Genomic DNA, 26,526 nt, shown 5'->3' with positions numbered 1-26,526 from the left:
AGCAGCCGCCCTTGCATCTTCCTATGCAGAATGTTTCAGCAATGGGAAAATCATCTTCCCACTTTACATCAGTAACTAAACCATCGATCACTTCAGGCTAACAAATTTTTATACCCACCACAGCCCAAAAAAAAAAAAAAAGGAAAAGAGCTAATAATCGACCTGTGTAGTGTGTATCCTCTATAGAATTCCTATAGGAAACTAAACTGATATGAAGAAGGGATGGTTTTACACATCATCACCCATGAAGGTTTATCAACTGATCTACGTAGCAAGGTCTAGAAATGATCTTTAATATTTTAGCAGAAATTTTCTTGCACTAGCTAGATCTGGCTTTTATTTTCTGATTTTATTGTTGGCCAGTGTAAGAGAAGCTTATACAATGCAGAGGACCAACAAAGAGATGGGAGAAGAGGAAATTTGATAGAGCATTTAACTGAGTAAAATTGGTAAAATTTTATTACTTTCGCCTGAAGTTTATTGATAGATGCTTATTACCAAAAAAAAACTGACATCCTAAGAATCAAAATGAATCTGTGTCCCTAAGTTTTTCAAGAGTCCTACGTTTTTTTCGACGTGACCTCGGAAAAAGAAGTTGCTGAATCTGCTTGTCTGCAGCAGCCTCTGATGTTGCCTGCACATACAGAGAGACCAGGATTACAGTTAGTTATGCAAAAACAGGACTTCATTTAGAAGCATGTTTAGTATAGAAGGACAGGAAGCTAGTTACATGTGCCATTTGCAGTACAGATCAGTGAAACTAACTTCTTTGATTTGCTGTACCTTAATGGTGGAAGTTACTGCCATAGGCACAATGCGTGCCAAATAGATCTCAAAAGAACGAAAAGTTTATTCATGATACTTCGGATTAATGAGAACAAAGTTAAAGCAAGTTAGCACGGGGCCTTGAGAGTGTATACAGAATCGACTACCCAGAATCCTCTCCAGAAAATCAGATGATGTTTAAATCTGTGTTTCTCTTGAAGCCAAGGGGGTTACTTTTCTTGAACATTTTGATCGAACAATGGACAATTGACTCCACTAGGTAACTCAGAAAGGTATCCTTCAGTGAAATAATCTCCAACTATTTAGTTTCTGTGATCTGTTTGTGTTGGGGAAAACCCCTAAAAGTATTATCTGGTCTTTGCTAGTGTTAGCATGCACCTTAAATTAGAAGTCCCAACAGTATTTGTATTAAAAGTCAGATTTCTTTCTGTATCATTCTACTAGCACTAGAACATTGAAGCAATAGAGAACCTTTTATATTGTTACTTCAAAAAGTGAGTATTTTCCACTGTTAGCAGCACTTTCAACTTTGCAGTTCAGATGGCAGCTTCCTTACCCTAACTTTGAATGGAAAACGATGAGTTAACACTTCTGATCCTGAGAAGACCCTGACATCCATTCCAAGACTGTCAACTCCAATCAAATTTGCCCCCTAAATAAATGGAGCAGACAAACATTGTTATCAGTTATCAAAACAATATGCTATATAAATACCCATGCATGTTATTGGCAACAAACCACCAAGAAATACATGTTGGATAAAGCCAAAAATCCATAAACAGAATAGGAATGTGCGAGAGACACTACAATATCAGGGAATTTGTCACAGAAAACAAAGCAGAGAAACTGGAATTACGCTAGTAAAGTAGTCTTAGGTGAAATGTTAAAAAAGTTAACTGCAGTCTAGATTGAGTGCAGTACAATGGGACATTGACATCTAGCATCGGCGGTGGATCCCACTTCTCATTAATGCCACATGAAACGACTTCCACCAACAAAGTCAAAATCTCTAATAAACAACTAACTTGGTCAAAACTGTAGCTCATACATGTCCAAGAAAGAGACCATAATCTCGGGTGATATTTGTTTGGATAGGGTATTATTTGAAATATTATTTGGAATAATTACTGTAGCACTTTTTATGATGTGATGTATGTGAGATAAAAAGTTGATTGGGAATATAAAAAGATGGGTTGGAAAATGTGTTTATGATGCAAGCGAAATATTATTTGGAATAATGTGTGTATCCAAACATGTAACTCATTTTCATACGATATACCTTGTTCACTTAAAACTATATTCACCAAAATGTTGAAAAATCACCAATTTAAATATTTTTTATCTGCACCTTCAAAATACATATTTTAACAAGGTTTTCTATGCAAACCTAATCTGTCATGCATAGTCCAACCAAGCAGCAAGTTTCTGTTGAATGCCAGAAGTTCTACTTCATGCTGAAGTAAGAGGCAGTTGTCACGGAGCCCTGCCTTTGTTACTCCATACAACCAACAGCAGTATTATCTTTTTTTTTTTTTCCCTAGCAATTCTACAATGTCAGACATGACTATAATCTAATACCTCTTAATTATGTTTTCGAGAAACATGGCCATATTCCTCGGACCAAAATCTTATAGCAAGAAGAGAAAACTACCTCAACAAGAAGTCCCTTCTTTTTGCAAAGAGCTTTGAGTGCAAAATTGCATCTCACTCCTGGCTCATCAAACCGCTCTACAAGTGCTGCTGTTGAGTGTACAAGAATATCAGGCTCAGCATCCTGAAAATCTTCTAAACTGATAGCCAACTGCATAGAGTGAAAAAATGGTCATTTTTATGCCCTCAGGTAGTCAAAAGAAGTTGAACATAACTCATGAAACAACATATCTTAACATCATGGACTCTCTCTGAAAAAGGTACTGAAGTATGGTCCAAAATTATTCTGGTGACTCGGGAAGCACTAACTTTTTCAATTAATAAATCATGTCTTGAATGACAAAGTTGACATTTTGGTTAACAAAGAAGCTATCTTTATCCTACATTCCACCAAATTCAGTACTTCTGAAACTATGGATGCAGATCAAGAATTTCTAGTAATCGACCAAGATGCAATGCCTAGTAAGCTGACCAAGAAAATAAATATGATGTCACAACAAAAAACAAATACTTGGTTAGTAAGCAATTACCAGGAGGAATAACTGACATCTATCACAGATGCAGCTACCCACATAAGCTTGAAAATGATTTCCACATGCATACAATATATCAAGTAAAAGCAGCTTATAGGACATGCAACCATCACCTCAAGTGGGTAACTTAATATGCCAATTTTATCCTATATCCTGTTGTCAGCAGCACTATTTCAGGCTATAGGAAGTTGAAATTCTGATATAGTTAACGGGGGGAAATTGTAAGATATATCTTCCTAGAAAAATGAAAAAATATTGTTATCCAAAACAAAAGTATATGTTCCCTGGAACTGAGATAATTTATGCCAAAAATTTACCAACAATCTGCAAGACCTATCAAGCTGGAGGCTACAATATACATGCCTGTTCACCATAGACAGAGAATAGGTCCATTTTCATGATATCCAATCTGTAGATGGTTGATCTCTTATGACTTCCACAGTCACTAGAACTGAAGCCTTCCCCATCTGCAAATGGAAAATGAATAAACCAGCTGAGCTCCCAAGGTATTAAGCTAATAATATTTACCAACCAAAGAAAGTTTTCTAGGGAAAGGGGAAAAGAACAAAAGTATTCTTGCTACACAAAAAGTTGACGATCAGTCCTCTTGCTGGAGAACTTTGCTGACTTCTCTGTCAATGATTGCAAAAGTAACAGCCCACACAAATATGTCAAAGGCAGATTGAAGGAGTTCAAATTATATAGGAATATCAGATGAGGTGAGTAAATCATAAGAAGAAAGGAATTTTCACAATGGAATGCAATTCAAGAAGATAAACTCTGAAAGAATGATAGTTGCAGTATCAGCCACAGAATCAAACATCAAAATCAGCCATAACATACCCTGAAATTGCACTAAAGGGGACTATCTTCCCATGGTGAAAGCCTTTGGCAGATAAGTTCCCTTTCCCCTAGAGGTTTGCCACTGTTAAGGGAGCCCTCTTAACCACTTTTACACATTTTACTTCGGTAACCATAGGATTCAACTTAGGACCAATGATACTAGTAGAGTGAACCATGGTCATGGTTTACCAGTTTAGCCTTCCTGATTTCCAAATGGAACATTAGTCCCTTGATGTTTTATTGGTGGACCTAGTGGTAGAATCTGTTGGATCTAACGACTAGAAGAGATCTAGAGGACTAGCAATTTAATGCGTTACTAGAGCTTAGCTTTTGATAAATAAGCTAACACAGAAGCTAAATGTCCAATTAGCACTTACTTGTAGGATTTCACGAAATAGTGAAGGTAATAATACTATTTTCAAGCTCTTTCCCACTCTGGCAACCTAAAATACTGAGGCAGAGTGTGGAGAAAACACAGTAGTTTAAAGGTGCTAGTGAAAAAAAGTGGGGGCACTTAAATTCAGTAATATAAAATAAATGAGAACAATACGGTAGCATGTTGCATCTCCATCTCTTTATTACAAAATTATTTCAACAAAAAAAAAATGGTATTTATAGCTAGAATTTCCCTTTAAAATGCTGGAAATCCACTAACATGGCTCAAAAGTGGAAAGTTTTGAAAAATATGAAGAGAAAGAGAAAGCCCTAGTTAGGCATGGTGATGCTGTTGCTACTAGTTACAAGCCACCTTTACAACTTACATGTGTTTAGAATAGTGGCCCATGTTAGAACCGAGGGATCTTCAACATAGGTATGCACAAATAGGGATGGAAGATATAAAAAGTAATATCTAAAAGAAAGATGCATCAACATTGATAAATTTGTAAGAGAATCAGAATACCTGTCCAGCCTGAAGTGTAGCCATCATTATTTTCATCATCAAAAAGCCGTCTTAGATATAATTCTTCATCAACATAAGCAGGCTTAAGGTGTCCCCAAACAGAAACACCATTAGAAGGATGGTCAATCATTTTGACATGTTCCGCTGAAACAACCTATGGGACAGTATAAACCAAAAATTGAGTTTAAGAAATCCTACAAGATCCACCAAATCGGCAAGAGTAATTCATAATTCATGGAGGAGGAAAAAAGATTGTAACAGCAATATGTTTCTGTTAGACTGTGTATTGTATCTTTCCTTCAATGGTTACATCCAAGCTCAAATAATTCACACCTAAATAAAGCCTGGTAATGCATCTCAAATGGTTTGTGACAGTGCAGTTTATTTATCATAACTAGTGAAGTTTGAAATCCTTTGAAAGAAAAATATGTCAAGAAGTTTCTATCATCAGTACCAAATACATGTCATGTCAAATATTAAATTCTATATATTATGATAACCATCTTTACTCTTTACTTGATCAGCCTTATACTAGAAATAACTCTAACTAGGTGTCATAAAAGGTTGAACTAAGTCATAACACCATAAAAAGCTGTTGTAACCTAACTAATCAATGACCTGGCACCAGCATTTTCAAAAGTCACACAGAAAGGTCTAATAAAATCAAAAGACTACAAGATTGTAGTCTTATATCTGACTTTGGGAAAAATTTATTCATCCTGAGCATTGGACTGATTTTATAAACAAAAATCGGACTGAATAGACTGAAACAAAGGTCTGAATCTGGGCAAATTTGAGGATGTGACTTGGCAAATCCTTTTCCAACAAGTAGCATATCATGCATGGAGATCCAGAAATGCAGCTGTCTTCAAAGAAGACTTGCCAAAGTTGGAATTTCAACTTCCTAAACTTCTGGAACAAGCAAATAAAGTGGAGAATTTAAACGGACTCTACAGGCTAGGGGCTGGAAGGAATTATTCTGCATTGGATGGGATAAACCCCACTCTAGCTGGACAAAAGTCAATGCAAAGCAGCAACAGGTGGGTTGATTAGAGATGAGTTTGGCAGCTGGATATGTGGTTTCACGGTAAATATTGGTTTGGCAGGTAATATTGGGGATAAAATTTGGGCAATGATGTGTTGGATCACCTTCGCCTGGATCTAGGTGTGAAGAAGTGGATAGTCAAATCTGGTTCACAACCGGTCAAAAAAGACAAAAAGGAGAGCCCTCATAATAATCTGATCAGGATGGTGACTAAAACGTAAATGGAAAGAAGGGAACGCTTGTGCCAATCATCTAGCTAAAATGAGTCACAACATATCCAGCTGGTCTCATAAATCTCAGGAAGCCACCAGCTTCACTTAAATTTTACTTTCTTTAAGTGCAATTAGTCGTTTAATTCCAATGTAATGGGCAAGAGGCACTCCATACAATCGAAAAAAAAAAGAATAAAGATGGTGCAAAAAACTAAGTTATCAAACATGGTATGAGGCTGTGATAACAACCTTTGACAAGCACTGAGTAGAAATTCATTGATGCATCTAATTGTGAAATCAATAACTCTACTTTTAATTGTTGCTACTATTAGTATAACCATGATACCAACCAATAACATTTCTTTTAAGAGAAAAAAATGTGATGAATACTCCCAGTGATGAAACATACTTTCAGGATACTAAACAAAAAGTATTGTTACATGAAGGACCAAATAGTGCCCAAGGATCCCCTTGTGCTTGACCTGTTACTTTTATGTGAACTAAAGTTGTTTTCACATTGGAAAGCACTCCAAAAACTAAAATCCTTCTCATTACATTTAAAACTCAACCAAGTTTGCTTATTGTTGCAAGAAGAAGCAGCTCCAAAAGCAGTTAGCCAGCATCTAATTTAGCAAAAGAAACAGTACCCACCTTCGTTAAGCACTTGGCAAAATAAATTGGATGAACCCAGCTAGAACTGTCTGGCATTCCCCAATCCACTCGTACACCCAACATCTCAGAATCTTCAAACTGGTAAAATATATAAATAAATTATTACAGTCAACAGGTATCTTGGGAGGAAGACATCTAGTCACCCTATTATGAGTGACCAACTAGTATTTATAGGAGTACAAACCTAACAGACTATTTACAAGAATACCCTTACTAATTTATTATCTATAAGAATACTAATATTCTCCTAACACAGAAAAAGCTATAACTAAAAACAGGAAACTCAAAATAAGTAGCTTAAAGCTAATTTCACCTCAGCGTAATCATTAAGGTAAGTTATGTCATCACCATAATTATTTTCTAAAAAGCCGTACTCAGAGGTATCTATCCTTCTGTTTTCATACTGCGAGATGTCCATTCCAATTAAAGCATTCTGCAAACAAGCAATAGCATATTTGATCATTATAGGATGTGTACAGTAAGAAAACTAAAATGCCACATAGTAAATCACCATAGACCCTAACATATGACAGAAGGATTGATACAAATGCAGAACTTAAGTTTTGTGTTTTACAGTACTATCAGGCTAACGCAATGCCTACATCATGGGTTGTAATTTCAACAGATGGCTTTGGGTGCTGCCAGAGAAAATCTTTCAAGAAAGTCTAAGAGAAGAAAAACTTCTTAATCCTGGAAGGAGACGAGATCTGCAGTCAAGTCTAATATAAAGTCCATTTTTGGTGATTTGGTCTGAAAAGCAATTGTTAAAAAAATATTCTACATATTTTTTCAGCCTGAACTTTAAAAAACTTTCTGATATGTTCCTTAAACAAGTTTTCCAACTATGTTTTAGTCTGGATCCTTAATCAAGCCATTATCTTCTCATAGAAAGTCCCTTTTTTAAAATGGATTTTGGATAAGCAACACAGTAAGGATGCATCCTGAGAAGATATAAATTTCATCATTTCAGGTCTTTAAACTTGAAAGGATGAAGAAGGAAGATACATTCTGATACTAAGACACAAGCATAGGAAAAATGTAAGTTAAAAAAAAAAGAAATAAAAGAACTAGCATTGGAAAGAAAAGAAAGGACCACTATCCTACCAGAGAATGAAATGGCTCTGTGAAAGTTGTTTGAATATTGAATTTAAAAATCAACCTACACAGCTACTCAACCATGCATCATCCAGAAAGGAGAAAAGCTATCCAGCAACTGAGAGATCCTCACCACAGGGTTACTTGCTTGAGGATCTTGCAAGATATTGTCTTTGTCATAGATCTCAACAAATATATCTGCATTTTTTAACTTCATCAGAGTTCAAACATCTAAAATCTAGTGTAAGAAAAACACTTTGGCAGATAATACAAAAATGAGAAACCAAACCTCCATATTCATCGATAACATACGGAAAATCATCCCAAGAGACTTGTTCATGTGGTTCACAGTGCACCATACTAGGGAAGAACAACAACGCTCTGTTGTTAGCCTAAAACAAGAACTAAAGTTAGACCTAATGTTACTTTTCAAAGAGTAATTCAAATAGTTCCGTTCCTTCCAACACTTCAGAAGCACCTAGAACATAGCAATATTTTTTTTTGTTGGCTTTTTTTTCCTTTCTATATTAGCATGTAACAGTCATGAACACTAGATGCACAAAGAGAGCAAACCTCAACAGTTGACCTTGCAATTTCAGCATCTGTGAGCTTAGTAACTCGAGTTCTTCTACATTCTCTTAGTTCTTCAAGTGGGTGATAACCATTATCACCACCATAACTTGAGGAATCAGGTAGAGAATCTGAGTAATCAGCGGCAACTGAAACCCTTGAATTGCAATTCTCATGTCCATTTGGCAGCCAAAGTGTAACTCCAAAGAAAGAATTGTCGCACCTGAAACTGATAATAAAGTTCACAGAGACAGCAAAATAAGAATATTAAACAGTCAATCCAAGGAAAGCATCAGTTGTGGACAATCAAGAGAAAGATCAAGTAAAAATGTCAACCTGTAGCCCAACTCCCCAAGGCTATACCACCATTCTCAGGTGGTATTCTCCATCAAAAGAATAAAATAAAGAGTTAAGAAAGTTAGTATCGAGATATAGACCTTAATCCTGAATGCGCAGAAATTCTATGAATGCCAGCAACTGATTTCGTCCAACTCCCGGTTATTCCATATGATGTTGAGCAGCAAATTCCTTCAGAAGGACAATAGTGGCAGCTGGAAGGACCTAAAATACAAACACGCATAAAATTTGAAAGAACAACAAATGAGTGATTTCCATGTGTAAAATGAATAAAAAAGGAAAAAAGAAAAATCAATCATGGTATGAAAAACAGTTTCTTCTTATTCACCATTATTTTTTCCCATACAAGTTGTCTCTCTACTTAAAAGAAAACCAGCATGGATATGAAGCAAATTGTCCTTTATAGTTAGAAACATTTTTCTATGTGTGATTTGAAATTAGTGACTGCAATAAGCCCAATGCTTATTCCACAATACTGACTATTTTATATGTTCAGCTCCTCTCTAAACCTTCGCTTACACTCTTCTCAAAGTGCCAAAAGTCATACTCTCTTGATCCAATCCTCAATTCCTTAAACCAAGCAGTTCAAATTGTTGTACTTTAATTTCATCTTCAACACCGAACAATGAGATAAATTGCACTTAAGTTTCAATTTTTGTTTTGCAACCATTTATTATCAGCAAACCGCAATTCTCCAATTGAGGGGCTAATATGAAGTCATGGACTAATGCTTCTTTACTCTTGCCACTTCAAAGTTGACTGATCAAAAAAATTGTTTTCCGTAACTTCATGATTAGATTTTGTGTTTGGTTAATTTGCAAATTCAATTAGCTAGTAAGTCATAATTTAGCTAAGAATCAGTAATTTTTTCTGTAGCATCACTGCAGAACAGTTTTATGATCCAAACCAACTTTGTTGCCTTAAGATAAAATTCCAAGCACGTGTAGACAAATGCAAATATAAGATGAGCAAGACAAGACATTATACTGACCAACTCCATCTAATGTATTCAATTTTTATACAATCCAACACTCAAAGCCCAAAGAACAATTCCAACACCCAGTAAGCTTCAAAGGATTCACACACAAAAGGGTTCTCAAGAAACGCGGCAATATAGTCTATTTGGAATTCTAATATCCACAAAAAAAAGGCAAAAACAAGAACTTTTGCTGGTCAGAATCCAGATTTGCATAAACGAGGAATGTACATTAACAATTACGTGACGAAAAACGCAAACAAACAAAAACAGAGAATATAAAGGGAAGGGGAAAAAATTATAAAACCATCTGGTCCATATGTAGTTTAGAACGAACAAAAAAAAAAAAAAGAGCAGTTGATTACCGAGGGAAATTGACGAGGAAGCCGCTGCTGCTGCTGCTGCTGTTGCGATCCACATGTATGAAGAAAGAGATGGTTCAATTCAGTTCAGTCAGGAAGGAAAGAAGGAAGGAAAAGGAAAAAGGATGTTCTTGAAGGAAGGAAGGAAGGCACTGAATGAGAAAGCAGAACAGTCAGCAGATTAGCAGAGCCGCAAAACGGAATTCTCAATTTGTTGGTTTGATGCTTCGCTGGTTTTTCTTTGTTTGTTCCGTTGTAAATGTTCCGCTTGTATTTTCTGCCAAACGAGAAGTATCTCTACTTTACATAAAGCGTGGAAGGGCGATGAACAGTGCATCCCAATTGATTGTGTCGGTTATATTGTGATTTCATTGCTCATTTTGTCCTTCATGGTCTTTTGGGAGCTGCCGAGTTGCATGAGGACAATTCTTCCGCTGTTCATTTTCATTTGCTAACTTTCTTTTGGACTATCTTGTCCTTTTGTCTTGGTTATCTTGTTATTTGCGATTCAATTTTGGACGTGTTCGTCCTTTTACCGCTTTGAAAGTAATAAGATGTCATGTTTGTCTAATCATTTTGCTCCCCGCAATTCTACCGGTGGCGTCAAACCAAGTGTTTTTTTTTGTTCTGATCATTTTGGTTCCCGCAATTCTGCCGGTGGCTTTAAACCGAGTGTTTTCTTTGTGCTTTTGTTTGCCGTCGTTTTTACTCCATTTTTTAACCATCTGCGCATTTGTTCATGTGGGTGTTTCACTGTTTCTTTAGCAACTAAGTGCATTTTTATATTACAGTGGTTGACAGGATACAATGCATGCATGGCGCGTCTATTTTGCATGGACTTCCACCTGTCTTCAGCTCTTTGTTTAGCTGATACTGCAATTGGGATTTCAGCTATCTCATTTGCATTAAATGTTCATGTGAAGTCTGCTCATCATCGATCTTGTTGTTGGCCATTCATCATTTTTAATGTATTATTTGAGTTTTTCTATCCTTTAAATTTGTGTATCTGACGAGGCTTTCATTGTCTTCGTGATGCTAACTACCGGTGTTCCGTGATCTTTCTTCTATCTTTTGCTCTTCCTTTCTCCTGTGAAAACCATAGATATTTCGTGTTCTTTTGTTCTCCTCGCGTTTTACTTTTTCCCTCCTTTGTCTTGCTGGTGAGTTCTACTTTTGGTTCTTTTTGTTCATCTGTCTTTCATGTACGTTGTCTCATGTGTGCATGACTTAGGACAGATGATTTTTCTTTCTAATGAACTCTTTCGTTTTTGTTGTCTTCTCCATGAATGTCTTCTCCCTTGCGTTTCTCTTCGTCTGTTGTATTCTGCGGTCTGATATATAAACAGATAGTCACAGTGAACACAAAATGTATATATCCATTGTATCCTCTGTTTCTTAGAGCTGGTATTTACACTATAAGTATCGAAATTTACTTATCGTTTGTATACCGTTTTAGGATATTGACATTTTGCGCTTCATATCTGTTTTTCCATTAGTTGTCTCAGTTGTCTCCTGTCTAATTCGGATTGTGAAGGTTTTCCTGTGCCACTTTCAAGGTAACTGTATTTCTTTTTAATTTAAATCTTGCATATTAATCTCATACCTATATCATTTGCTTTCATTCTCTGCTCTTGTTTTTATTTTATTTAAACATATTTGTTATTCTCATTATCCATTGTGATCGCATTTTAATCTTTTTCCACTTTCTATCGCTTTTGTTTGTTACGCTTTTTATATAATCTATACTATAAAACTTCTGCCATGACATTCACTGTCGCTTCTGTGACTTTTGCTATCAAGAATCATTTTGTGATATGGGCCGAAAGCGCAAAGTTATTTCTGAAGATGAGCGTCCTATACAAGCTAATCAGCGTCGACGAGAAAGATATGCTAAGAAAGCAGCTGAGAAACAACAAAGAACACAACAGAGTAAAATTGAATATGAAAACAAAAACAGCCAGACTTCCCATGCTATACCTTTTTCTCCGATAGATGATACACTTGTTCATGTTTCTATCCGTAATGATGTATCGCTTTCAGCTCTATTGAAAGCTAAGTGTACATGTTTTCAAGTGCCTGTTCTTAACTTTTCTTATCAGTCAGCCATGGATTTCAGTTTGACAAACGATGCTGTTCATGAAAGTATTCTCTTGAGCCTTCAAATTTAATTGTTTTATACTAACTTTCAAATTCTTATTAAAGCTCTCAAATTATTGCCGCTTATTTCTTTTCCTCTATTACCAGTTTTTTCAACAACTGATTCTGTACTCTCTGAAAACATCCTTTCTTCGACTGCTTTTCAAACAAATATCTTCGATGATTCCTCAGCTGTACATCTAGGTAGATTTACGAATTATTTATGAACTATATTTCTGTTCTCTTCTTATATACTAGGAACTATTAACTTTCCTCTCTTTTAAATCCATTTTTCTTTCTTGTGATCTCTTCTGCAATCTTGCCGTCTTCTACTGTCAACTGTTGTATCTGAAGACCAACCATCAAGCGCAATCTGCAGCATGCAACTGGTAGCTATATATTATAGATTTATATATAACTATCTGTATACGAGTGTGACTAAGATTGTTTATACTTTTTCTCGTTCCTCTATTAGTTAGAAGCACCTATATTCCATAATGTATAGTCCACGTCGTAGAAGAAAACGCATATCGTTGTTGGAACAAATACCAGTTCACCCAAGTGTTTTACCAGAGGTTCCAGACTGTATCTTTTGTCGTGCTAAGCGATTCTACATGGAGCCACCGAGATTCTGTTGTTCAGCAGGCGAAATTCACTTAACAGAAACTCAAATGCCAGAAAAATTAGTTCAGCTTTGTAGAGCAAATACTCCTGAAGCTAGAGAATTCAGACTGTGCATCAGGAGTTACAATAACATGTTTGCCTTTACATCTCTTGGCGTTCATTATGATAAAATCTTAGCAGAGGAAATAATGGTATATATACATTCAGAGTACAAGGCCAGATTTACCACTTTATCCAATACCATTCAAGCGAACTCAGTTTCCTGTTTCATTGTGTTTTGCATTGACTATTAACAAATCACAGGGGCAGACACTTGATTTTGTTGGAATATATTTAAAAGAACCAGTTTTTTCACATGGCCAGTTGTATGTTGCAATGTCAAGGGCAAGAACTGCAGAGAAACTAAAGATACTTCTAACACCAGTTGTGCTTGAATCCATGGCAGACAGTAGCACACGAAACATTGTTTATAAAGAAATACTTGCAGCTGCAACTGCTACTTAAGTACCAAATTTTTGTATTCTATCTATCATGTCCTTTATACTTAATTTATATCAAGTTGCATCTACATTATTTACAACGCATTCTGCTTTGTTTATCATATCTAATATGCCTGTGTTTTATGATTGCCAATTATAACTGCTAATAATTGTGTTCACTAATTTTTATGTTTCGTATATTGTAGCTATGGATGACAGATGCATTCCTGTTAGCAGTTTGACTCATGAGTCAACAGATTGGATGATCAAGGCAATTCTCACGGAAAAATCACCAATCTATCCGGGAAAGAACCAAGGTTCTTGCTTTATCAGACTGATGTTTACAGATCAACAGGTCAAATAAACACTTCATTTACTTACTTAGTTACTTGCTTGTCCAACAAAACAAAAAAAAAGTGATTCAAATACAGAAACTCTCTGTAACTCAATTTTAAAATACTCAAATTTAAGAATACTAAAATTTAGTTATTTAAATGATACACATCAATTTATATATACCAATAAATCACTCTCCAGACAATTGTTAGACTTCTTTTGTTATCAATTAGAAAACAACAGCATTGAATAACCAAACTGTAAACAAAATTTGAAACCATTCATATCTCCTCATTTACTTATTGCTTTTTTTCTTGTTTTGACAGCATGAATCAATTCAAGCAATCTCTTTTAATAGAGATGTCAATTACGTTCATGACAAATTACAACTTTATGAGACCTATTACATTGCAAATGCTGTTGTTGTGCCAATTACTGATCCAAGAAACCAAATTGGCTCTGTTCCACTCCAGTTAACACTCACTAAAGCTGGCTTCATCAGGAAAGTCAGCAAAACGGACTCACTACAACTAGCAAACTGCTTTCCTATCACTCCATTTTGGAGCCTTGACAAATACAAGAACAGTGATGCAGACAGATTCAGTATAAAAACTCATGAATAATAAATACTATATGATAGTTTACTGTACATTTTCTAATCACAAAATTTTCATGTTCAACTAGATGTCCTGTGTGTAGCAATCCATGCATTCCCAGAAGAAGTGGTTACTACTGCAAGAGGACCACGTACAACTCAAAGATTCATAGTTGTCAATCCCGAGTAAGTATCTTATGATCTTAACTTTGAAAACTGGAAAATAGATATAGTTATAGAGCATTTTATATATGAACAGATTATTGATGATTTACTCTTAACTCTATCATCTATATATTGAAATTTACAGATGTAGACCATTGATATTCACAATGTGGGAACCTTATATTTACTATGAGGGTGTTGAACTTGTTAACGCAATCCACACTCATCCACCAATTCTGATTCTACGGCCTAGAGTCACCACCTATCATGGTAAAAATATATTAAGATCAACCTGATTGTATTTACGTTTAATTTAAATAAATATAACTCCATTTACTTTCTTGGCACAATAAATCAGGAATTGACATTAGCACTAGGCCAAATAGCACAATTGTCCTGGATCCACCACTACATCAGATTGCGTCTCTCAAAATCTGGTATGTTTTGACGTACAAATATCACCCTCTTTTACTCAAAATTCTCTTCCTAACTATCCACATAACTATTAACATTTATTTTTGCTGTCATAGGTCTCAAGAAAATATTTCCTACATTCACAGAGTTATCAATGAAAGACTGTATGAGAAAGATAAACAAAAAACAGTTGCGCCAGCCAACACTGAAGTTCGTTTGATTGGACAGATTGTTGCATCATCAAATCCGGTAAAACAAGAACATATATCCACCAATATTCTACATTATCAACTACATACTTTATTATCTTATAGTATCGCTGATTCAATTATATTAACATCTATATAACTGTGCTTGAATCAGATAAAGAACTTTTGGATCAGAGGAAAAATCAGAATCATCAACTGCAATCAGAGATTTTTCTCTGCGATATGTACCAGCTGCAACAAAATCACTGGTGCACCAATGGATATGGAATTTGACTGCAATTTCTGTGGACTCAGAGATATAAAACCCAAACCAAAGTAACTTTATTTTTAAGTTCCTAAAATTTCTTATTATACACTTCATATATTTTATCTCATATGCTAATAATCATCTCTGCTGCAGAGCTAGATTCCAGGCACACATTTATGACGACACTGGTTTCATTGATGCAACAATAGAGGATCTAAATGCTGAGACCTCATTGATTTCACCGCCACTCAAATATATGAAAAGCATCTACAGGTATATCAACTTTGTTATAAGTATACAAACAAATATAATTTCAATCAATACTGTCTACCAAAATCACCAACAGCAATTATTTTTTTACAGGGAGAATTGCTGCCTTTTAGCAGAATTAATGAAAAATTGCAAAATCAGAATTTCCTCTGTGAAATGAGATCATATCTTCCCTCTCAGAAGCACCTTCTTCCACTATTTTTCCTCACAACTTTCATTCCAGAAGAACCAGAACAGCATCCACAAACTCACCAAATTGCTGAAATACAGTCATCAGAGTTAGTTGCAACTCCACCATCCTTTCTAAAAGATAGCACCACAGAAAATGTTGCTTCTATTGAAGAAGTTTCCCCGAGCCTCATTCCAACATCAACCTTATCTGTTGTCTCAACAGACCAAGGCAGCCACAAAGGTCCCTCATCTTCAGTAAAACGAAGTCTTGAGGAAGAACTGACAAAGACAACAAAACATCCAAAGCTTGATTGAACTTCGTAATCAAGAAAAGAGATGACAAAAAATCTACTTTTGTTAGACATGCAAAAACACTGGTTAGGCATGCATCAGTTTTTGTTCAAACAACAACGTGATTTTGTTCTTTCGGTGACAGACTAGAGCCTACGTGATTTTCACCTCTCTATCTATCTTTGCAATCACCAACAACTTAATATTACTTACAAATTATCGTAATATCTTTACAAACATAAATTACTTCGACCAAAACCAACAAATAACAACCAATTCAGTTAATATGGGCACCCCGCGTCGAACGCGGGGTCTCACCACCTAGTATATATATATGCCTTTTTCTAAGGTCCAGAAACTGATGGTTTGGTCTGATGACTCGGATCAGTAAACGCGCAGATGTTCCTGTCTATATGTTAGTTAATGATGAGATAAATCACATGGTCCACCTATTGTAGGATTATATTTATGATGCAGATATTAATTTTTTTTAATTCATGATTAAAAATAGTCAAGAAATTTACTTTGAAAGTGTTCGAATTAACATTTAATCTCATGATTCTTTTAAAATAGGGATTTTCAATAGTAATGAGCAATCAATATCAAGTTCAAAATCAGATGTGAACCATATTAGGGTGGCAATTATTTTAACAAAATGTCTCCTATTGTAATGTTGCACCGTTGTATACATATTATCAACTTTGTGTAATTCTATTATAATAGCTGTTATCCTCAAGAAATATCAACAGTTGTACCTACTATTTTTAGATTATGCTAACACCAATATTACCATAGCTTTTTTTTTTTTTTTTTCAAAGCTTTCCCCAGTGGCCTTGATATTAAAATGATGGCTTTGGTGGGCAATCAAAGATGGAGGATGGATATGAAAATTTTGATTAAAAAAAAAAGATAGGGTAACAAGGTTGAGTACCAGCTAACTTTTGCGAGTTTTAAAGGTGAAGAGTGAAGTTGAGGAAAAGGTAATAGAAGAAGAAGAAGGGTTACAAAGTAAATGTTATTATCGGAATATAGTTGAAATCATCCTCAATATCTAGATTAACGACTGGGAATATTAATCAAATAACTTTGAGATCCTTGATTTGACTATCTCGAGATATAGTTGATAGGGTTGTCAACGGGCCGGGTCCGGGCCGGAATTCATTATTCCGAACCCGGACCCGAATTACTATAACGGACTCGGATCCGACGGGTCTTTTATTCTATGTTCCGGATCCGGACCCGGCGGGTCTCGGATCCGGGTCGGGTCTACCCGAACAAATTTAGCAAATTTATAATTTCTAATAAAAATGAGAAAAAAATATATTTGTAAACTAATTTCTAACTAATGCAAAGAAAAAACCAAATATGAAAAGAAATCAAATTGACTTTACTCAAATACATCACCCTAATCAAATTATATTGATAAATATATATTTTTTAAATTATTAATTCATTTATATCTAGATCCGGGTCTAATACAGATCAGAATACTATATTCCGTATCCGACCCGTTTTTTTGTTTGACAAAACGGATCCGGATCCGGATCCGGGTAACGGAATTAAATCCCTACCCATACCCGCAATAATTTCACGGATCCGGGTCTAAACCCGACCCGTTGACAGGCCTAATAGTTGAAGTCATCCTCAATATCTAGCTTAACTACTGTCAAGCGCTTTCCATTCTGTTTTCAATCTCATAAACTTTGGAGTCTCTTCTTGAACCAGAGAAAAAAAAAAAGTCAACTTATTTTTGGAGATGATACTAAAAATAATAATGATATGCCTATTTTGAATAAAAGTGTAATATTTGAGCAGACAACCACAACCACCTATCTAGGGCCCAAGTGAAAGGGTAGCTCAAGTTACATTTTTTAAAATTGCAATACTTTTTACCGAAAATTATAACCTAATTGGCAAGATGCTTCACTTGTAATCGACAAGTCACGAGTTCGAGTCATCAAGGGAAATAAGTGGGGACCACTATTTATCCTCTTACAAAAAAAAAAAAAAAATTGGTGTTGATTGTTAATTTTGAAACTTTTTGGTTGATTCCACTTCCTATCTATTGTTTTGACATGAATAAGGAGTAGATATTTTTAATTTACATCTCTCATGTTTTGGCCAAACTATTACTAGATCCTCTGTGTTTTGAAAAATAACAGCTATTTCATATGAATTTTATCATATTTTGAATGGCAAACTTTTGTTTATAAAGGCAAATGTAGCTTCTTCTGAAAAATAAGGTAGCGCGGTGTAAATTATGAAAGATGAACAAAGATATTTCTTAAACAACCTAAAAAGTTGAAAAGAGAAAACAAATGACAAAGTAACAAATAAATGCCCTCATTATAAATCTTCTTCAACAGCAAAAATTCACTTTCATCAATCATTCATATTCCTTGGATATAGTGCTTTTGGGTGTTATCGAGCCTAGAAAAAATTGAAATAACAAAATGGATTTTCTAGTCATAAATTCGATAAAAAGTAAAAACACATACCAAATGAAAACAGTATTGCCATAATTACTTCTCAAACACATATTGTAATCGATAAAATCAAAATTATTAAGCATTTGATGTTATAATATGTTCTTCTTTTTGGTGTGCGTGCGGGTACAAAAAACTACTCCAATTTTGCTCAACATGAAAGAATAAACAATTTAATTTAAAATATCAATGAAGATTCCTCTGCCATTTACTTATTTTCCATACCTTTAACTTTTCTAAGAGATGTGATATAACTTTTTCATGCAAGTATAAATCCTATATCCCAACTGCAAGTGCACAGATTATACATAAGTATAGGGATCCATAAGGAAGATTAATTAACTATCAATTTTCATTGAACTTCTCTATCATTTAGACGAGTGATAATACACTTAATTAAATTATACTACAGGAAAATGCTCTAGTAACCATCGTTATGGTAACTAAACTGTTTTTACCTGATATAACAAGTTATCATACTTTCAGCGACCATTTGATTACCTATTGGATCTATCCACTTAAATAGGATAATACCTAAAAATAAGGAAGTAAGTTTCTCATCTAAAATAGTAAGTTAACTATAATAAATTAGTAACTATTGTGTCTCAAAAGGTAAATTGAAATAAATATGAAACTTACTTTTTTAAAAAATAAATTACTGCTTTATATCCCAAACATACTTTTTAGAGAGTAATTTTAGTTCAACTAATAGTAAGTTTTTATACATAAATAGTAATTCTTACTTATAACATAGTAAATTTGACTAATAACCAAAACCTGCTAATTTATGGCACAAATGTACTATTTTACTTAAAAAACTTATACCAAACCAATACTAAGAAGTTTATTTGAAATAACAATAAAATATTTTATTAATAATTAAAACTTAGTACCTTAGTTAGTAAGTACTCGTAATATACCTGTATAATACATGATTATATGTATAATTTAAATTTTTTTGTATTTATATATTTTAAAACACTATGAAAAATATTTTGACTTTTCACATAACCTTATAAAATATGTAATAAAAATTTGTTGAATTATAATTTTGAATAATTTTTAAAATTTTTGAAAATTTTAAAAGTTTGGATAATAATAACAACACATCTTCCTAGTTAAATATGGAATATCACTAATCTATGTAACTTCTATAATTTAATACCTATTAATATAATAAGATGTTAAAGTTTTAATATATTTGTTGTCTGGGACACAAGAATTAATAAGAATTAAACTTATATTAATATAGACCTAACAAAATGAGAGAAATAGTGTAACAATTAATACAACAATAAAAATAACAGAATTAGTATAACAAAATTAGTATAATCTGGAATTTTTTTTCTATGGAGATTGCTCAAGAATATATAAGATCCAACCACTAAACGAGTATAAGATTGCTCACGAATCATGTACAAAATGATCCTAAAATAATTAGCACACTATAATACCATATTATTTTAACAACAAAAAATTTTTTTGCCAAAAGTCTCCAATATCCATGACATATGTATGAGAGATATTTTATCATATTTTTATCTATTTTTTTTCATATTTGTATCTCACATCTAATCATTGATGTTAATTTGAGGAAGAATATTTTTTATAATAAAATCATTTTGAATTTAATTAACAAGTTGAGATTTTTAAAAAAAATAAAAGTGAAATATTTTGGGAACTTAATTTTTATTTTCCCAAAATTAAAAAATTGCTATTTTTTTACCAATTGTTGCCATTAACATTTCATTTTCTAAACCAATTTTTATCAATGTAAATTAGTTTAGTTAACAATAATTGAAGTTCTGTTGGTCCCAGGATTGGCATGCTATTGTTGTTATTTTACATGTAAATATATAACCTAAGTAATAAAATAAATATTAGCTACTCTAAAAAAAGAAAATAGGTGCTCAATTGATTGCGTTCAAACTACAAATTTTGTTAATGCATAATTGCTAAATTATATTTTTATTTATAAGAAATCAATATGCATCGTATATTGAGCAGGACTAAATTATTGATTATTTAAATAAATCATATCTAAACTCACGATGTAATATGTATTGCATTTGGTCACCTTTATATTCATGCCATCTTCCTTTCTTTCTATTTATATTTTAAAGGTGCCAAATTCTCTTGATTGTACTAATGAAAAAGCATAAAATCTTTTACAAAATTATTCCAATTTATTTACATAAATTTTAGTACTTTTAGGAGAAACAATGCGTTGTAAGAATAGTTTACTAATTTTTTAATAAACATAACTATTACATTAAAAAGGTGACCAAATGCAATACATATTACATCGTGAGTTTAGGTATGATTTATTTAAATAATCAGTAATTTAGTCCAAGTCAATATACGATGCATATTGATTTCCTACAAATGAAAATATAATTTAACAATGATGCATTAATGGAATTTGTAGTTTGAACACAATCAGTTGAGCACCAATTTCCTTCTTTCAAGTAGCTATTATTATTTTGTTACTTAGGTTAAATATTTACATATAAAATAATAGCAATAGAATGCCAATCCTCGGACCAATGGAACTTCAATTATTGTTAATAAAACTAATTTTACATTGATAAAATTAGTCTAGAAAATGAAAAGTCAATGGCAACAATTGCTAAAATATGGCAATTTTTAATTATGGAAAAATAAAAAACTAAGTTCCTAAAATATTTCACTTTTATTATTTAAAAAAATCTCAACTTGTTAACTAAATTCAAAATAGTTCTATTATCAAAAATATTCTTCCTCAAATTGACTTCAATGATTAGATGTGAGATATAAATATGGTAAAATATCCCTCATATGTATGCCATGGATATTTGAAACTTTCAGTCAAAAAAATTTTTGTTGTTAAAATAACATTGTATCATAGTGTGCTAAATATTTTAGGGCCATTTTATACATGAACTGAATTTAATTTAAATTATACAATAGATTATAAGTGCATGTGATTTTCATTTAATTATTAGATCTCATTTTTATGATCAATCTCTCAAGAAAAAAAGTCCGAATCATACTGATTTTCTCATATTAATTGTTATACTAATTTTGTCATTTTTATTGTTATACTATTTTTCATTTTGTTTGGGCTTTAACTCTTATTAATTCTTGTGTTCCATATGCAAATTTATTAAAGTTTATTATCTTATTATATTCATAGGTGTTAAATTATAAAAATTGTGATATATAAACAAGTGATATTCTATATATAACTAGGAAGATTTGTTGTTATTGTTATCCAAACTTTCAAACTTTTTAAAAATTGAAAATGATTAAAAGCTTATAATATGACAAAATTTTATTACATATTTTATAAGGTTATGTGAAAAGTCAAACTATTTTTCATAGTATTTTAAAATATATAAATACAAAAAAATTTTAAATTATACCTATAGTCATGTATTATGCAGGTATATTATGAGTACTTACTAACTAATATACTAAGTTTTAATCATTAATAAAATATCTTATTGTTATTTCAAATAAACTTCCTAATACTAGTTTGAGATAAGTTTTTATAGTAAAATAGTATATGTGTCCCATAAATCAGTAAGTTTTAATCATTAATCAAATTTACCATGTTATCAGTAAGGATTACTATTTATGTATAAAAACTTACTACTACTTGAATTAAACTTACCCTCTAAAAAGTAAGTTTTGATTATTAGTAATTTGTTTATTTAAAAAGTAAGTTTAATATTTATTCCAATTTACCTTTTGAGGTATAAAAGTTACTAATTTATTACGGTTAGCTTATTATTTTAGATGGGAAACTTACTTCCTTATTTTTAGATGTTATCCTATTTAGGTGGATAGATCCAATAAATAATCAAATGGTTGTTAAAAGTGCAACAACCTGTTATATCAGGTAAAAACTATTTCGTTACTATAACTATCGTTACTAAAGCATTGTCCACTACTACAAGTCTACAAACATATAACAAAAGATAATGGAAATGGCAATGAAAGCTTCCTAGGGTTTTGGATATCCTAACTACCCTTGCTACTGTAACTAGCCGATTAATTGAGTTTTATTACATTGGTTAAATGATGGCATAATTTCCTTATGTATGTATTACTCACTTTCGCTAGAGTATCTACTATATTTATAATTATCTACTATACTTATAACTAATTGATGCTTAGTCTCATAATATAAACTAACTATAAGTTCATTAAGTTTAGTGAAATTACTTGGTTTAAACTACAAAAGTGTACCTCTATTTTCGCGAGTCTAGCCCCTAGGTTTAATACTTTTACAAACTAATATCGACTTCTACTTTCACTACATCATTCAATACCTTTCGATAATTACAATTAATGCCCAATTAATTGCAATTGAAAAATTGAAAACACTAAATAGCTTGCACAAAATATAGGCTTAATTAACTAAGAAATTATCAAGTAAAAAGCATAAAAAGTTCGTCCTAACCCTAAGAATAAAACTTAGTAAAACATAAAGAAAATGAAAGCAAATAACATTCTTTTATTGCACTAAACATTTAAATTCGAATACAAGAAGTAAAGAGTTAACGAATAAGAAACTCTTATCATAAGTGAGCCTCAATCCCTTTCCTTAAATTCTTAATTTTCATCAAAGCTTAGTTACATAGAAAATACTAACAAACCCTAACTAGAAGAGGACTAAAGACAATAAAAGAATACTAAGTTGTTTCTTGAAGTTACATGGTGCTTAACCTCCTTTCTAAATACCTAGCATATAGTATTTATAAGGAAGCAAAGTGGCTGCATAAAATGAAAGAAACATGTTAGAAAATCTCCAGAAAATCCCAACCACCATTAGAACCATTATAGATCTAGCCCGGATCCCAAGTTTAGGTAGCCCGAAACAATGTAGCTCTATTTGAAATTTGTCTCTATCAGGATCCGGCATAGGATTTGGCTGCTCTACTTCATTTTCATTTTTGCCATGGATCTATTATGGATCGGTTTTATATCACGCAAAGTAAACACTGAACAACATGTTTCAACGAAGCCTCTTCAAAATGATACAGTGGTTTGTAACACTCAATTGGTATTAGACTGACTAGTCTGACACAAGTATTAAGCTGAAGGTTAAAGCAATTATAATGGCTAACAAGTCTGAATTGTAGGGGCAAGTAAGTATAAAGTAATAATAAAGTGGTAAAAAGGAAATTGAAGGAAAAGTTTATTTACCGGGAACCTAATTAACAAGTAGACACACATCACGTGAAAGTAAAATTGGGCTACCATCTCTGGAGACGAAATTGAGTGGGAAGAAACGAAAACTAAACTTGATTTACTTTTCATGAAACAAAAAGTAAAGTTGAGTGGGAAGAACTGGCAAGTCCATCTCCGGAGAAATTATACTCCCACTGCAGTAAGAGACCCAAGGTGAGATGGGCTGCTTACAAATTTTAATTACCAGATTGACATCTAAAATGGTGTAATGAATCGTCTCCTACAAGAGGCAAAGCTAACAAAAAATTAGCCAAGAGAGCAATGGCAATAGATGGGTAAGAACAACTAATAGATGGATTGAACGGAAGAATGAGTGGATCAACTACAAGAACGAACGGATCAACAATGGCATTTTCTGGAATAGAAGCAGATTGGCCAGGTAAAGGATCGATCTGGCCTATGTATAGATATGTGTGAAAAAATTTGAAGGCAGAAATCGTAGAAAATCCATGAAATCTAATTATGTTCACATAGGCTAAGAAAAGGGGAAAAATAAAAAATTTCAATCTAATTGTGTTGTGGTAAATGCATGTAACAGCATTCTATGTTATATTGGGTGCATTTTTTGGTTAAGTACCGAGACTTGTTAGCATGGAAACCGAGTCCATTTGATTTTGGACTTGAAAATCGAAAATTTCAATGTGATTGTGTTGTGGTAAATGCATGTAACAGCATTCTATGTTATATTAGGTGCATTTTTTGGTTAAGTATCGAGACTTGTTAGTATGGAAGCTAAGTCCATTTGATTTTGGACTTGGAAATGGACATGGATTTGGGATAATTTTTTTCTTTGCCTTGTCTATGGCTAGCAAGGAGGTATGAGGAGGCCCCGATGGAATAGGAAGTGGAGGCAAAGGGGTGAGACAATAGTGCAAAATAACAAGTATTACAATAATATGCTTAGCAATATCGAAAAAAGACATAGTTATGAAATTACTTATATTTCTAACAAGGTAACATACAACACTAGTTCTTCGATGTATATGGTGAGGGAGATAGTAAAGGGACTGAATAATGACCAGGTTAAGGCGGCGGAAAGCATAGGATTCGATTCTATCTTGCAGTTGAATCAATTTGACATAAACATGGAGCTCATGTCATGGCTCATTGAGAGGTTTGATGCAAGCAAAAAAACACTGAATGTGCATGAATATAACCTCCAGATTACTCCATGGGATGTGGAGTACATTCTAGGACTTAAAAGTCATGAAATGCAACTGATGTTAAGTACACATGGTGTTGACCAAAAATTGAGAGGGAGCTGAATATAGACGTTATTGGAAACCAAGTCGGTTTGGTAAATTTAGGGTGGAAGATACAACAACTGGATAGCAGTGGAGTAGAGTTTCAAGTGAAATTTGTGCTATATTTGATAGGTAGATTACTTGCACTACCCATAGGATATGACATCAGTAGGACTTTAATTCCTGCGGTGGCAAAGGTGAACCTACTGGAAATGATAAACTAGTCGAAGTACGTTTTAGATGAATTGGCCAATGGCATAGCAAATAGAGTACAGAAACCATTTCCGGAAATGGGGGGCTGCATGGTTTTGTTGATGGTGAGCTCAATTTGTTGTTTAAAAGTTGGAATTGCATTTACATTTTAGTAACTAACTTGGTAAAGATTTGCAATACTACTTGGAGCATTTGAATTTAAGGATATCCTATTCTAACGAGCATGAGGCCAATGCCATGAATTTGGTATTGGGCTGAAATTGATTTGTAATTCAGAATAATAGAACTCCAAGGTGCTGGATTTTTTGATGGTAATGAGGTAAGATTTCATAAAAAATAAATGTAACGATCATATACTTATTTCGATTAAGTTTCCTAAAATTTGCTTATTATTGTAGGTTGATATTATAGTGGATGAGAGAGTAGTTGATCGAAAGTTATATGATGAAGAAAAAGCTGAACAAGATAGTGCAGGCCAATTAATAGATGATGCATTGTGAGACGTGCAAATGGCTATGATGAAATTAGGAGGCCAGCAAGAGGAATTGGAAGCGGGGATGTTTAGGTTGGAGACGAAGATAGACGCGAATCACAGGATCTTATTGAGCATTGTTGCTACAATAAATGAGGGGAAAGAGTGTTCGGTTGATAGAGATGTAGCAGATGTAATGGAAAGTGGGAATGGCAAGACGATGGCCTCAAAAAGAACTTGTATGAGGAATCTAGTAACGCCAAAAAAGTTCAGAAATTCGATGACAGAAGGCAGGAAGGAAAGAAGGCAGTTGAAGAGATTGGGAATAGGAGTGGATATCTAGAAACTAATTCTCATAACCCAATAACACCACCAAAGTTACGGGAAGATTGTCATACAGTATGTGAGAAAATTTATGATGTGGATGATATCTTATCATTGCGTCAGAGGATTCCGGAGGTGAAACCAAGAAAATGAGAGCCAAAGTCTAGTAAAAGGAGGGATGGTATTGGCGCCAACACAGCAATTGCAATAACTGCAGCTATGTTAAGCTGTAATAATGTAGTCACGATAGAAAAATGTAAAGGAAAGAAAGGTAGAAGTGAACTAAAGGGGCAAAGACTGAGTCCCTTTGAAATAGGGATCATGGTTAGGAAGGGGAGGAAGCATGGGAAGAAAGCACATAACCAGGTAAATGTGATAATACATATTCCATTTATAGTCGTTGCAATTTTATTTTTTTTGCCTTGATTTCCAATGATGTGACCTTAGATATAAAACATACTGGTGATGGGTAGATAAAACAGATATCGGAGTCATCACAGGAAAATTCTAAAAGAATAAGTAGGATATTCGATTATATTGTTGATGACTCGATACCTCGTAGGTGAGAAGCTCTTGCTATTGATGTACAAATTATCATGTATATATATTT

General features: G+C 33.4%; 2 protein-coding genes across 5 annotated transcripts; one reads left to right on the top strand and one right to left on the bottom strand.

The window, feature by feature from the left end:
- Positions 1-437: 437 nt before the first annotated feature.
- Positions 438-10,298, bottom strand: LOC140004023 (uncharacterized protein At3g49140-like). 4 transcript variants are annotated; one of them, XR_011841602.1, is made up of 12 exons: positions 10,006-10,296; positions 8,745-8,868; positions 8,311-8,536; positions 8,027-8,129; positions 7,871-7,935; positions 6,956-7,075; positions 6,622-6,720; positions 4,714-4,867; positions 3,333-3,436; positions 2,438-2,587; positions 1,258-1,438; positions 438-634 (listed from the first exon to the last, which is right to left on the bottom strand). XR_011841602.1 is itself a non-coding variant. In XM_072082369.1 (12 exons), exons 1-12 carry the CDS (start codon positions 10,058-10,060, stop codon positions 524-526), a joined length of 1,401 nt encoding a protein of 466 aa, XP_071938470.1. In that variant the 5' UTR covers positions 10,061-10,298; the 3' UTR covers positions 438-523. The 4 variants fall into 4 exon arrangements, 3 of the variants coding, with proteins under 3 accessions (XP_071938470.1, XP_071938469.1, XP_027117242.1); XM_072082369.1 differs by having other exon boundaries at positions 1,343-1,438; positions 8,311-8,530; positions 10,006-10,298; XM_072082368.1 differs by having other exon boundaries at positions 1,343-1,438; positions 10,006-10,294.
- A 3,554-nt stretch (positions 10,299-13,852) lies between these two features.
- LOC140037840 (uncharacterized) lies at positions 13,853-15,963 on the top strand. The gene is made up of 7 exons (XM_072082983.1): positions 13,853-14,358; positions 14,483-14,607; positions 14,696-14,774; positions 14,868-15,000; positions 15,115-15,275; positions 15,361-15,480; positions 15,594-15,963. Exons 2-7 carry the CDS (start codon positions 14,505-14,507, stop codon positions 15,961-15,963), a joined length of 966 nt encoding a protein of 321 aa, XP_071939084.1. The 5' UTR covers positions 13,853-14,358; positions 14,483-14,504.
- The last annotated feature ends 10,563 nt before the right edge of the window (positions 15,964-26,526 follow it).

The sequence above is a fragment of the Coffea arabica genome, chromosome 3c, assembly GCF_036785885.1.
Source record: "Coffea arabica cultivar ET-39 chromosome 3c, Coffea Arabica ET-39 HiFi, whole genome shotgun sequence".
NCBI classification, from domain to species: Eukaryota; Viridiplantae; Streptophyta; class Magnoliopsida; order Gentianales; family Rubiaceae; genus Coffea; species Coffea arabica.
Note: the sequence above shows the minus strand (reverse complement) of the source record. Positions and strands in the feature narration are given on the sequence as shown.